The sequence below is a fragment of the Erpetoichthys calabaricus genome, chromosome 10 (assembly GCF_900747795.2).
Source record: "Erpetoichthys calabaricus chromosome 10, fErpCal1.3, whole genome shotgun sequence".
In the NCBI taxonomy this organism is placed as follows: Eukaryota; Metazoa; Chordata; class Cladistia; order Polypteriformes; family Polypteridae; genus Erpetoichthys; species Erpetoichthys calabaricus.
In genome coordinates, this window is record NC_041403.2 from 139,005,491 (window position 1) to 139,020,504 (window position 15,014).

The window sequence follows — 15,014 nt, forward strand, 5'->3', positions numbered from 1 at the left end:
GTTAGTTTTAGTTTTAATTGACTTACTGCATTTAGCAGAGTGGAGGTTTTGGAACATGTGATGACTTGGATGAGAGGAGTCCATGGTGATCCTTCCGACATACTGTAAGATACTCGATGTATACAAGTCTGCAACAGATGGTAGAGCACAGACAATTACTTTCTCAGCAGACCTCAAAACATGCAGTAATTTATTTTTTGAGCAGACCATTGCTGAACCAAACCAGACAACAACAGAGAATGTGCTCAAATTTTCAGTAACGGCTTTATAAAATTGTATAGAAAGTACATTTGCTGTTGATGATTTAACCATCCATCCATCCATCCATCCATCTATCCATTTTCCCACCCCCCTCAACCTCAGTAAGGTCACAAATAAGATGGAGCCTATCCCTGGCAGCATAGGGCACAAGGCAGGAACAAACCCTGGACGGGGCGCCAGTCCATCGCAAGGTGAACACACACTAAGGCCAACTTAGCATTGCCAGTTCACCTAACCTGCATGTCTTTGGACTATGGGAGGAGCACCCAGAGGAAACCCACACAGGCACGGGGAGAACATGCAATCTCCACGCAGAGAAGACCTGAGACGCAAATCTTCCAATCAATCCTGGCCACACCACCAGTCCTTGCTATTGCAAAGGGCTGGGCTCAACTAGGAAGTATGCACCAGTCCATTGCAGGGTGAGCACACACACACGCATGCACACACACACACTCTAGGGTCAATTTAGTATTGCCAATCCACCTAACCTGCTGTGTCCACTAGAGAGCACATTAGAGCTCCAAACCCCAGACACAACTGCCAACACACAGTCCCAGGTTCAAATAAAGTTATTTTATTAACAAAAAACACCTTTGTTCAAGTTTCCTTTCTCATAATCTTCAAAATTCATATCAAAATCTTTCATTCTCTTCCACTCCTTCCAGACAAGCGTTTTCCTCTTCCTTCTCTCACGAGTCCAACTCTCAGGGCAAAGTGGAGGGCTCCCTTTTACACCTAACCTGGGGTACCAAAGCCATTGACTACAGGAAGCACTTCTTGGTCAGGTGGAACCAACCTAGAATCACAGCATTCATCTCCTGACAGCTCCTCCTGGTGACCCCCAAAGAATCCAACAGGGCAACCCTATGGTATTACAATGTCTATGCTGCTATGCAGACATCCATACAGAGGCTTGCCACAAGAAACCCTGCAAACTGAGCATGACAAGCAGCCACCCACTGTATCTCATTTCTTCTAGCATCCTGACCAAGAAAGTACCTGCTAACCATCCCCAATCGGGATGCCTCATCATTCTAGTCATCCATTCACTATTCTGACTTACCATCCAGGTAAAAGATTTCCATCTATTAGAACTGGGCTGCCAGTCCCAGGATATCAGCAGTCATTGTGCCCCTTCATGCCAGCCTCCTGGCTTAACTGGGAATATCCCATCTGCTTTCCTGCTTGTTATGGTAGCCCCTCGGTCAGGTAAGGGAACAGGGCCCATCCCAGCTGGGACACCAGTCCACCCATCACACTGGCTTATTCTTGTGGCAGGAAATCCGCTTTAACCATCAACTTCTACATGGATTTCCTTACTTTGTATTTTTTGTAAATACACAATGGTAGAAAAATGGGTTCACTTTCAGTGTGCAATGTTCACGTTCTCATGAATGCCCGGTTTTTTCGCTGGGTGTTTTCTCCCAAAACTTAATAACTTTCGCCATTGCCACGCTCGCCTCTTTTCCCGAGGATCCTGACTTCCACGCCTCTTAACTGGATTAGACTGGTTTGAGAATGGACGGATGAAACCTTGAAACTTTGGAGTCAGCCCTAGCAATGCCAGATCCTTCCGCTTGACGACGCTATTTATCATCGCCGTACAGATTAAAACACATACACGCCTTTTAATAATTACCAATACCAAAACGTCTTTCAGTGGCTCTAATTAAGAAAGACACTTTCGTTTTTTATTACATCAGCCTCGGATTTCATTACCTGCTGTGTTGTTTTATGAGTCTTTATGCATTTGCTGTACATATGTCCTTGCATTTTTCCTGTACTTGCGTTTTCGCTCGTAGTTGTTTCTGATTATATTTGCTCCGTTCTTTAGGCCATGCTTTATATTGTCTCTTTTGCTCCTGAGCTAATAACATATTTGCATTTACTTGCAGCTATTTGCATACAATTTGATACTTGCATCCATTTGTAGCGTCACGCTTACTTGGTAGGTGGGAGACGACTAAAATTGAATAGGCAGCGTGACGTTCCACACGACACCTGGGGCAGTATCATAATAGGAGATCTGAATATTAATTTCGGGGTGTGCTGTCATGACCGTCAGTGTAGATTGTAGGCGGTAAAGAATATGCAACAAAGACATGACGTGACACATACCAGTCGGCTTTTTAAAAAAAAAAATCATCAGTGCTGATGAATATTCAACACAAAAGGACTCGTGATGGCCCGCGTGGCGGTTAATATCCCACTTACTGGCGGAGTAGGAGGGGTGAATATTTAACAGTGGGCGTGGCATTGTGCCGGCGTCTGGTAGCTTGAATTGTAAACTTCTACCCTGTAGAGTAAACACCGCATCACGTGGCTCCGGAGAAGGCGGTTACTCGAGCTCAGAGCCCACTCTGATGTGCCGCCCTTGGCCGCTGTGCGCTGCTTCAGTCTGGATAGTAATACTTTGCCGCCGCAGCAATGTTTCAGAGGCTTGTATGCGGCTTGCATACTACATCCCGCCTGGCGACTAACCGAGTTTCAGCGGCTTCCCTCAAACGGATCTCCTGCGCCCACATAATCGTGCCGCGGCCTCCTTATCTCCTTTCTACAGCACCGCCGACCTACAACTTGCAAAGGAGACTATCCGGCTCAACCAACAGGGGCCAAGAGATAAGGAGCCCGGACAATGCCGAGGTACGTGTCATCGCGACGCACGAGAAAATGGGCATCAGGGTCGAGGAAATTAATTGGAACCAGGCAGTGCAAACAAGCTGGTGGAAAAGTGGGCACGGAGGAAAGTGAAACTGGGGTATCACTGGATGGCATGTGTTACCGAGTCGGCAATACTCAATGCTTGGAGATTATGGGACAGTCTGAGAGGACTACTTCTTGCGTAACTCTTTTGGCATCTTATAGTAAAAAATGTTCAAAGGGCATAATATTTGCAGTGACACTATCTGCAGGTAATGTAGGGATCGTGACAGGCGGAATAGGTAGAAGTTTTTAAAAATTTTTTAAGGGAAATGAGTGCGGAAGAGAGAATGAACAAAGGGGGGATTGCGCTGGTAACTTTGTTAGGAATTAAAGCAGCAGCCGAATGAGGCAGGAAATGGGACTGTTAAGGAAGTAATGGAAGCACAGAACCCGCTTTGTTTTGTGATTAAAATTGAATTAAAATACAGGGAGGTTTTAAAAAGTGGTATTCCAGAAGCGATTTGGTCAAAGAAAGGAACAAATGAGGAGGTGCACTGGTTTAAAGAGAATAACTAGCCTCATTTCAATAATAACTGAATTAAATATCTCACTCTTAACACATGTAGACCCTCTCTATTAAGTCGGTGTGTTAAGTCAGCACAGAAGCCAGAACAGCAAGGGACAGAATGTATACAGATAATATGAAAACTTTCTCAACTCCGCCTAGAAAAATTTCTTATGCATCTTCCTATGAATACTGCATTATATCACAATTAGCCTTTTTTTCTCACAGGATAAGCCTGAAAAAGATCAGGATATGCATGGGAAACCAAGCAAGGCCCAACAGCTGAAGACAGTTTTCAAGGAATATGGAGCAGTAGGGGTTACTTTTCATATTGGAATCTCCTTGCTGTCTCTCGGGATGTTTTACGTGGCTCTGTCAAGGTGAGCAGTTCCAATGTGGAATCAGAAAGAATGTGATGAGACTTGCATAAGTATGAAAGATTTGAGTAGTCTAAATAGGACAGGGTTGCACTGAGGAAGATAACCAGCATCAGCCATTCATCCCTGCTCCCCAAGTGCACAGATATGAGCTTAAGAGAGCACATTTCAGAGAGATGACTGCATTGTTTGGATTTTGTGGTAGATGACAGGAAGACTTCCCCTAGATGTATATGTTCATGTAAGCATATCGGATTATTTGTAAAGTTCTAGTTCAATTGGGGTTTAGGTATGAGAGATCTCTTCATAATTTTTTAATTTTGATGGCTAAGTTGTATTCAATTTATGGTATACGTTGGTGTCATTCTGAGTGCATAAGTGGATGTGTAATTTATAAAAAATGTTTTTTTATGTCCTATCATGATGTTTAAAATGCTTTCAAAATGTATAGTAAGCGCAAACTTCCAGTGCTAAATAAGTAAATTGAAGGCATGATAGTGCTGCTATTAGTACTACTGCCTCTCAGCTCTAGGTCATGGTCTGGATTTCAGCCCATTTTCCCTGTGTTTGTGAGTGTTTTCCTCCCACTTCACAAAATCATGTGCCTTAAGTTCACAGAAGATCATAGATAGATGCTATTAGTCTAGGTATGGACTGGTGCCCGCTTCAGGGCTGGTTCACACCTTTCCCTAGGTTCTGAGGCATATTCATCAATGCCACAACCCTGAACATGGTGTGTAGAGAAAAAAAATGGGATTGGTAGATATTTTATTCACAACAGAACACAGAAAGCATATGAAATGTTTAAACTGAGAAAATGTACCATTTTAAGAAAAGAACAAGGTCATTTTGAATTTGATGGCAGCAACACGTCTCAAAAAAGTTGGGCCAGGGCCATGTTTACCACCGTGTAGCATCCCCTGTTCTTTTAATAAAAGTCCATAAACACTTGGGAACCGAGGAGACCAGGTGCTGGACTTTTGGGACTAGAATGTTTTTCCATTCTTGTCTGATATAGGATTGTAGCTGCTCAACAGTCCTGGGTCATCTTTGTTATATTTTTCAATTCATGATGCTCCAAGTGTTTTTAAATGTTGAAAGGTCTGGACTGCAGGCAGGCCAGGTCAGCACCCAGACTCTTACTATGAGGCCATGCTGTTGTATTCGCTGCAATATGCAGTTTAGCATTGTTGTGCTGAAATATGCAAGGCCTTCCCTGAGAAAGATGTCTGGCTGGGGCATTTGTTGCTCTGTATATACCTTTCAGCATTGATGGTGCCTTTCCATATGTGCAAGACGCCAATTGCCTGGGCACTAATGCACCCTCATACCATCAAAGATGCTTTTTAAAGAGATATGATTACAAGCCAGATGGTCCTTCTCCTCTTTAGTCCAGAGGACATGGCGTCCATGTTTTCCAAAAAGAATTTAAAATTTCAATTTATCTGACCTCTGAACAGTTTTCCGCTTTGCCTCAATCCATTTTAAATGAACTTTGGCCTAGGGAAGATGGTAGTATTTCTGGAGCATGTTCACGTATGGCTTCTTCTTCCCATTATAAAGCTTTAACCTTCATTTGTGGATGGCACAATGAACTGTGTTCACAGATAGTGATTTCTGGAAGTGTTCCTGAGCCCTTGCAGTGATTTCCATGACAGGATCAGATCTGTTATTAACACAGTGCCACCTGAGGTCCCGAACATTATGGGCATCCAATATTGATTTTTCAGCCTTGTCCCTTGCGCACAGAGATTGGTCCAGAGTCCTGGAATCTTTTGATGATATTATGTACTGTAGATGATGAGATATTCAAAGTCTTTGCAATTTTATATTGAGGAACATTATTCTGAAATTGTTGCACAATTTGTAGACAGTTTTTGCAGATTGGTGGACCTCTGCCCATCTTTACTTCTGAGAGACTCTGCCTCTTTAAGATGCTTTTTTATACCCAATCATGTCACTGACCTGTTGCCAATTAACCTAATTAGTTGCAAAATGTTCATCCAGCTTACTTACTTTTCCAGTCTTTTGTTGCTCCCGTTCCAACTTTTCTGAGACGTGTTGCTGCCATCAAGTTCAAAATGAGCTAATATGTTTCGCGAAATAGTAAAATGTCTCACTTTCAACATTTGTTATTTTTTCTATGTTCTGTAGTGAATGAAATATGGCTTTATGAGATTTGCAAATCATTGCTTTCTGTTCTTATTTACATTTTAAACAGCGTCCCAACTTTTTTGGAATTGTAACACAGCCCACACCCCAACGAATCATTAATTATAGTTAAGGGGTCAGTAGTATTAAAGTTGTAGGCCTGCATTAGTTAATTGCATTACGGTTGACCCAATCAAAGCCCTGATTTCAGTCAGACTGAGAATTTGTGGCTCTAATTACAAAATGTGCTTCAGAGTGTCATTCAGTAAACCTGCGTAACCTGGAATACATTTCCTAGAAGTATGGCCCAAAATCACTTGCAAAGAATGTGCATACTCATCTCAATAAGATTTAGCAGTATTGTTGTTGTAAAACGTTACTGTATGAAATATTAATGAGTAGCATTTGAATATTTCTGAAACTACATATTTCTTTTTTTATTTTACTCCACGTGTTTTTTAATATTATAAAACAATGCCATGTTTAAAAAAAAAAAAAGATTGAGTTTCAGTGTTTTAAAAATAAACTTTCAGCACTCAGTAAAACTAGAGAATCAATCAAGGGTACTGAATGCTTTTGCAAGGCACTGTGGTCACACATTTAAAAAATTGCTATGGCATCCTGGGAGGTTCTCAGTCACTCGTGTTTATCATGGAACAGCCGTACATTGAGAATGTTAACTATCGCATCAAGATTGGCCTGGCTGTGCCTGATAAGTTGTCAACATAAGTTGAGACTGAGAAACAAAGCATTGTGTATAATCAAAACACAAATAACTGTATGGGAAGTAAACATTTGTGTATTTAAAGATTAAAGAATCTGCAATGAACAAGTAGCAAGGTCCAATAAATATTCTATTAATATACTGTAGGTAATAGTCATTTCTATTTTACCATTTAAAAAGAAATAATAAAATTCCAAACATATTGACCCATGAAAGTCATTGGACTGTTTCTTAGCAACACATTTAGAGTCAGTAGGTTTATTTGCATGAGAAAAGGGTGAATGAAGTTACAGGAAATGCAGTTGGTGAAAGAGATAAGAAAAGACGATTGACCTTCAGATTAGAAGTTTTGTAACATTGTTGTTTGTTTTTTATTTTGGCTTTCTCTATTTAACATTGTCTCCACCTTTGATTTCTCTAAGCAGTGTTAACCCGAAAAAAAAGCAAATCCTTTATTTCTAATTTCCATCTCTTTACTTTGTTCACAGTGGCATTGACATGACGTCTCTTCTGTTTAAGATTGGCTTCAGTGAGAGTGTGGTCCAGTCCAAGATGGCTGCAGGCACCAGTACATTTGTGTTGGCCTATGCTATTCACAAGATGTTCGCCCCCGTGCGGATTAGTATCACTGTCGTCTCTGTGCCTTTAATTGTGCGTTACTTCCGGAAAGTGGGCCTCTTCAAGCCTCCTGCCTCCAGCCATTAATGCATCGTGGTCTATTTGTGTACTCTAGCCATATGTAGTCGGCCCATGGGCTCTTCAACCAGTCAGTTAAGTGATGAAATGTAATTGATAGGTAACATAGAATTCAGACAATAATCACCTATTTTATTACAAACACCCTTTGACCATCAGGGTAGCTCCTTGCTGATGGGTATTGTACTATGGAGGGGCAGTGAATAATGTGTCTGGACCAGAATAGTCCAAGAATGTGGATTTGTGTAAGCCGGGATTGGAGCAGGTCGTCTTTAAGTGGGTGCATAGCAAAGCTAGTAGAGCAAATACAATCAACTAATATTTAAATGCCTTTAGATACAAAACATACTGGACCTTCTATCTAAGATACAGAATGTTTTTCCTTTTAATTGATGTTAATATAAATGGAATTTGTAAAATTTAAGGAAATAACATATTTTTATAAACGTGTACCTTTTTCATTTATTATGCAATTTAAGAAAGTTAACTTAAATCAGGAGGACAGTCGAATCTTCCTTCCATTTGGTACTCAGGTCAATGTCATTGAAAGGTCAGTGCACAAATAAAAAGGGTGAAAGGTTTCACTGTTTGCGTGGCCTCGTCTTCTTTCTAGTAAAAAACATTTACTTGGCTAATAAAACTGGTAAATAAACAACTGAGCTGAAAAAAATTTACCAAAATTAAATTATAAACTGTACATAATGGATCCAAATACTCGTGTATATCTGGATACAGCAGGCTCTGAATGCAAAATGGCAATATTTGAAGCACAGAAAAAACCTCTGAGCATAAAAATACATTATCACAAATTAAATGTGTAACTCAGGATAGCAAGGCAGAAACCCAACACTGCACAGGATGCCAAATCATTTCATAGCCTACTCACATACACGCCCAGATATTCAGGATTACCAACTAACCTAACCCAGATATGCAGACACAGATCTTTAGGGTGAGGAAGTAACGTGGAACAAAACCCGTATAGACAGGGCGAGGAAGAGTACAACTCAAACCCAGGATGTGGCCAGCAAGGAGCCAGCAGCAGAATCAGAAATCAAAACTCTAAAGTTACTGAACAAGTCTGCTTTCAAACTGTGAACGTACCTGCATGCCGATACATGTCAATAGACAGATAGGTAGAACTTTTATTTGTTTTTTGTCCCTAGGGGGAAATTTAGTTTTTTTTTTTTTTTATAGAAGCTCAATACTCCCCTCAAATACACACAAGACAGAAAACATCTGACTTAGTTAAAGATAAAAGAGCTGTCGCAGTGAGGCATTAGAAAGGCATATTGCCATAGCTATGAAGGAACCCCAGTCATTGGTTTGAGGTATTTGAGTCTTATTATGTCAGAGAGAGGATGTGCAGACTTAATAATGGGCCAGCCTCTCCTCTGCTACTACCTCCAGCGGGTCGAGACTGCGTCCTATAGCTGAGCCTGCCCTGTTTAATTGCCTTACTGACTGGGTGGGCCCCTCCTGAAGTGATGTTATTGGATGAACGCATCACGGTGTAGAAAATCACACTGGTCATCACAGAGTCGTGGAAGACGTGAAGGATGTCACTACACACATTAAAAGTATGAATTGTCCTAATGAAAGATAGATAGATACTTTATTAATACCAAGGGAAAATTCACATACTCCAGCAGCAGCATACTGATAAAGAAAATATTAAAGAGTGATAATGCAGGTATACAGACAGTCAATAACTTTGTATAATGTTAACGTTTACCCTCCCGGGTGGAATTGAAGAGTTGCATAGTTTGGGGGAGGAACGAGCTCCTCAGTCTGTCAGTGGAGCAGGACAGTGACAGCAGTCTGTCGCTGAAGCTGCTCCTCTGTCTGGAGATGATACTGTTCAGTGGATGCAGTGGATTCTCCATGATTGACAGGAGCCTGCTCAGCGCCCGTCTCTCTGCTACGGATGTCAAACTGTCCCGCTCCATGCCTACAATAGAGCCTGCCTTCCTCACCAGTTTGTCCAGGCGTGAGGTGTCTCTCTTCTTTATGCTGCCTCCCCAGCACACCACCGCGTAGAAGAGGGCGCTCACCACAACCGTCTGATAGAACATCTGCAGCATCTTATTGCAGATGTTGAAGGACGCCAGCCTTCTAAGGAAGTATAGTTGGCTCTGTCCTTTCTTGCACAGAGCATCAGTATTGGCAGTCCAGTCCAATTTATCATCCAGCTGCACTCCCAGGTATTTATAGGTCTGCACCCTATAAATATATATATTATATATATATATATATATATAGCTGCATATGAAAGAGTCTGTTCCGCTCTTATACATTTCCTCTGTGTTATGAGACCAGCCCAACCTGTCATTGATGTAGACCCACAAGTACTTGCAGCATTACATCACCTCGACTCCCTTTATAGTGACCAGTGTAGACTTTATGATGTGCTAAAAGTCAATAACCAGCTCTTTGATTTTGCTGATGTTGAATTGCAGGCGGGCAGCACGGTGGCACAGTGGTTAGCGCTGCTGCCTCAGTTAGGAGACCCGGGTCCACTTCCTTGGTCCTCCCTGCGTGGAGTTTGTATGTTCTGCCCGTGTCTGCGTGAGTTTCCTCCAGGAGACCTCCCACAGTCCAAAGACATGCAGGTTAGGTCCCTAGTATGTGCTTGGTGTGTTGGATGTGTGTGTGTGGCCTGCGGTGGGCTGGAACCCTGCCTGGGGATTTGTTCCTGCCTTGCGCCCTGTGTTGGCTGGGATTGACTCCAGCAGACCCCCATGACCCTGTGTTAGGATATAGCGGGTTGGATAATGACTGATTGACTGAACTGAAGAAACAAACGTCTCCACCCAACTCCTATACTCGCTCATCGCCCTTATCAATACACCCCATAAGTGCAGAATCATCTGAGAATTTCTACAAGTGACCTGACATGACCTTGCATTATATGTGTAGTCTGAAGTGTACAGAATGAAGAAAAAAGGAGACCGGGCTGTTCCCTGTGGTGCTGCAGTGTTGCTCATAGTCCCTAAGCTTCACAAACTGCACAAGGTAGTCCATTATCCAGGGCACCATAGACTCATCCACCTGCATATCTCTGAGCTTTCCCCTGAAGAGAGATGGCTGGATGGTACACACAAAAAACACAATCCTTACAATGCTGCCCTCTTTGTTCATTTGGGAATAAGGTGCATCTCCACATTGCTTCACCAAGTCAGAATTATTTCTTAGCATATCTTTTTACCTCACTCTTTGTATGTGTTCACTATAAACTTTCAGCCTCAGGGTTAAGGTGTATGGTATATGGGTAGCTTTGAAAGTTCAAAACTGAATGATGTAAATCTTTGCAGTTAATATTTATAATGCAGGTACAGTATATGTATTTCCTAAATATTATAGATATATTAGTCCATATAATGCTAAGTACAGTACCTTCAACACATCCAGTTGGTCTTGATAGGCTGCCATTTACATTTAGAAACCTTGGTCTTGGGTAAGGTGGGAAAATAATTGATCTTGATTAAATACTTTAGTGAGTGGACTAGCAATTTAAAAACTTCTGAATCGGGTAGACGTACCTTCTGGTAGACGCACTTGTTCTGTACATTTTTTTTTGATGACTGCAGTAACTGAAAAGCTGGCAAGGCTTCAAGACAGTAAATATTAAAAGTTTAGAAAATTAGGATATTGGAAGAAGTGTCTTCACCTTTGCATTAACACTGGGAATGGTGCCCCCCAACCACCCCCCCTTTCCCTGCTAGCATCTCAGGTAGAGCACATTCCAGAATGCTACAAATCAGACAAACCAAATATCAAGACACTGAACCAACTTTGTTTCTGCACAGATGAGGGACCATTTGCCAACTGGCTTTGTAGATCTGAGGAGGATTTATGGCCACGTAGTTGGGCCCAAGTATTTTAGGATTCTGCAGCTGCCATTACATTTCCTCAATATGGAGGGTGTCAGTTGTTATCCCCACTCTTGCTACGTCAGATCTACTTAAGGACAGGCATAGAACACTAGTTATGGTATATCTGGTTTCCTAGTGTGTGCTTGGTGTGTGTCCTGCGGTGGGTTGGCACCCTGCCCGGGATTGGTTCCCTGCCTTGTGCCCTGTGTTGGCTGGGATTGGCTCCAGCAGACCCCCGTGACCCTGTGTTCGGATTCAGCGGGTTGGAAAATGGCTGGATGGATTCCATTTATAAGAAATAATGACTGCAGCCACAGCTTTGAGCATATCATCTGTGTTGTTCATGGTGTGAAGGCCAGGGCACTATAGCCACTCTATCCCCAACACAGGCAGATATGCTGTGTGGCAAAGTCCTGTCCTGCCTATGATTTATTTGTTCACAGCACAAGCCCTCTTCAAGAGCTTCATCCACTTCCTCCTGACTCAGGCCATTGAGTGGTGGCAACCTGCTCCTTTTATAGGGCGCCCGGAAGGGGTCCAGGTGCCCAACAAGCTTCTTCCAGCAGCACTTTTGGGTGTGGCAGAAGTGCTGCCAATTAGGGCCCTCCAGGCGTCCCCTTGGCAGGCCCCAGCAGGGTTGAGCTTTGATGCTTATAGCCCGTGACCCTGCCGTAAGCCAAGGGGGCTGCCCTCTGTCAGGGAAATAGTCTTACAAATACTCTCTCCCCTGGGCCTTCCATACTCAGGGTGTCCCGCCGGGTAAGGGCTGTATATTGATGTATGCCTGGTGTTTTATGGCCTCCAGCAGCTCACAGGGTGGCTAGGCTGAGAATTAGCACCTCCTACTCGAAGAATGTGTAAGGCAGGAAAGGTAAAGCAATCTAGCGGAAAGGAACCAGAGCAGAGCACATTCATACACTTTAGCCAGTAAATGGAAAAGTCCTATAATAAACCTCATCTTCATGCCTCACTGAGACTATAACTGCTCCTTTTATCTTTACATTCTTTTTAGTTATCGTGTTTGTGATGCTCTTTGTTAGAAGCTAAAATTTGCCCCTGGGACAGTAAAGTGCTACATAAATTAATCTTGAGACCTAAAAAAAACCACCTCATCCCATCTAAAAAAGGTTTTTGACCAAAGAACTTGATTTGCATCAAAAGTAAGAAAAAAAAAAAATCAATTGCCATGCAGTATTGACACTTTTAAAGTAGAATTCATGCATCCACTATTAAAAACTACTTCTGACAATGACAGCATTTGCAAAACAGGAACCAAAACCTGGGGTCTGTTCCAGAATGTAGGATTCATGTGAAATGCGGTTGAAGTAAATCATAATTCAGAGAAATTGGCCAATTCTGTTCCAGAAAAACAGGATTTAGCCAAACTTGTGTTTCTGGAATGGATTAAGTCATAATTATGTGAACTGCTAGGGCAAATATGTGAATACTTCACTAATCCTGCATTCTGAATTCTTAAGATTTGTCTGCTCCAAGAAACAAAGATATGATGTGATCCAGCTCGGTGAGAGAAGCAACCAATGCTCACAGACACTCACCTGCAAAAGAGCAAGTCTGTAAAATGACCTGCCAGAAATGCTGATCCCAACTGTACTATTAAAGAAGTAAAGCCAGACAAAATGTTGAAAATAACCTGCCCCTTCCAGAATGAACAAAATCGACACAGAAGTCCAAATCAGACAAAGATGATTGAATATTACCGCTGTACATCCAACGCTCACATTTTTTTTTTGGCTAACGGCAGCTTTCTCCGTGACAGATGCCAAACATCAGCAAAGCAATCATTAAAAAGTGTGCCTAACTTTGAACTGGTGTCTCCATGCACACACACACAGCCTCAAATTAATAACCACCGTCAAAAAGAAATTCCACAGAATCACAGGCAGGACAATTAAACGTAGTTATCGGCAGCAGTTTCTGAGCACTAATAATTAAAAACAGACTAGCTGGTGGATCAAGCTGCCCACAATTCATCCCTTCTACTTCACAAAACACCTAAAGTTTATTAATGCAGTTTCAATTCAAGGTACTGCAATGGCAACGATATAACTTCTGTATTGTGTTGTAGTTCGTATGGCTGATGGCTTTTACTATTGACTACAGCACTTCAGATTACTAACTTGCTTCCCATTTTCTATTTTGCTTTTACTTATTCAGGTAGCTTGTGGAGTGGCACTTGCAGCTCTGCTCACCCCGGCAGGTAGTTACTTGAATGGATTTCATCCCCTGCATGTTGCTTTGGATAAAGCCTTTGCTAGATAAATAAATGTATAACTGGGTTTTTCTAGTAGTACTAAAGTGTTAACTTCTCACCACATCCATAATGGCTAAGCAAAATGATGCCTTTTATTGGCCAATTCTAAAGATAAGCAAGTTTGAGGCAACTCAGGCCCCTTCAAGAAAGATGCAATCGTGTTGTGTTATGGAGTACAAGCAACACAACCAGACTGAAAAGGTCAATGTGGTCATTAGTGTGTGTTTCTTTGATTTCGTTCACACCATTATTTTAAATCTATGACCTCTCTACAATAATCACTATTGCAACAAACTTGATTACTACTGCAAAAACTGAATACAATATAGGGTAGTCCAGATCTAACTATGCAATTATTGCATTGCATTAAAAGTTGCATAGTTAGATCTGGACCACCCTATAATTACTTCATGGTATGTAACGTTTCATGTAATGTCATCAGCGGTACATTGCACAATTCAAAAATTTACTACAAGTTAAACGGTTAGTGAAATCTGTGTTTATACTTTCACTCTGAATATTGATATTCTACTGCAGTAGCCGTTGCCATCTTTTGTCCCGATATACCAGTAACCTGCTGCTGTGCTGGCATGAAGGTTTTTGCCCTGCGTTTCTCAGACTTTTAGTCCATGGATGATCAGCTGTTCAGAAGTCAACTCATTCATTCATTACATTTATATAGCGCTTTTCTCAGTACTCAAAGCTCTATCCACACAGGGAGGAACCGGGAAGCGATCCCACAATCTTCCACAGTCTCCTTACTGCAAAGCAGCAGCACTACCACTGCTCATAAAGGCTTGAAAGTTTTGTCAGGAATGTGCCATAATTTGGATCAACACATCCAAGATTGCGTGAGCCCATTAAAACCCAGCATTCTGTCCACTGGTGTGGAATCGCACATAGCAAGCCAGAATTCATTTTGAGATCTGTATGCGTCTTTCTAGCACTGATCCATTGTTAGTCAAATTCATCACAGGGCACAATCACAAGTCTCTTATTTAAGTAAGTGTTGTTTCTGAGGTGCCGTTGGTAAAAAGGTAAGGACCTTCCAATAGTGTTCCCTCACATCTCCTAACTACTGCACCACCCTAAGGAATCTATTACATGAAAATATCTTCCAAAAAGTATTTTCATTGCAGGATTTTTTTTTTTTTTTAAGTCCCGTGAGATGAGATTTTGGCCATGAGATGTTCAAGTCACGCCAACCTCCTCAACCACGCACAAGGTACTCTCACCTCTCATTCGTGTGAATGCTTTGGACAAATAAATTTTATAAGAGCTGAGAGAGCAGAAACTAACGTTTTCGTCACTTTAAGTTCCCAATTAGAGAACACGTATTATGTCGAAATCTTATTGATGAATTTAATCAGGAATGGTTAAACAGAAAAAAAATGAGTACACAGGCAATCCTAGCACCTAGAAATGAAGTCAAAGAATTAACTGCAAA

The 15,014-nt window shown here is 41.8% G+C and overlaps 1 protein-coding gene across 1 annotated transcript; it reads left to right on the forward strand.

Moving 5' to 3' along the window:
• Positions 1–2,545: 2,545 nt before the first annotated feature.
• Positions 2,546–8,004, forward strand: fam210b (family with sequence similarity 210 member B). The gene is made up of 3 exons (XM_028811940.2): positions 2,546–2,907; positions 3,701–3,852; positions 7,213–8,004. The coding sequence occupies exons 1-3, from the start codon at positions 2,692–2,694 to the stop codon at positions 7,427–7,429; spliced, it is 585 nt and encodes a 194-aa protein (XP_028667773.1). The 5' UTR covers positions 2,546–2,691; the 3' UTR covers positions 7,430–8,004.
• Positions 8,005–15,014: the final 7,010 nt, after the last annotated feature.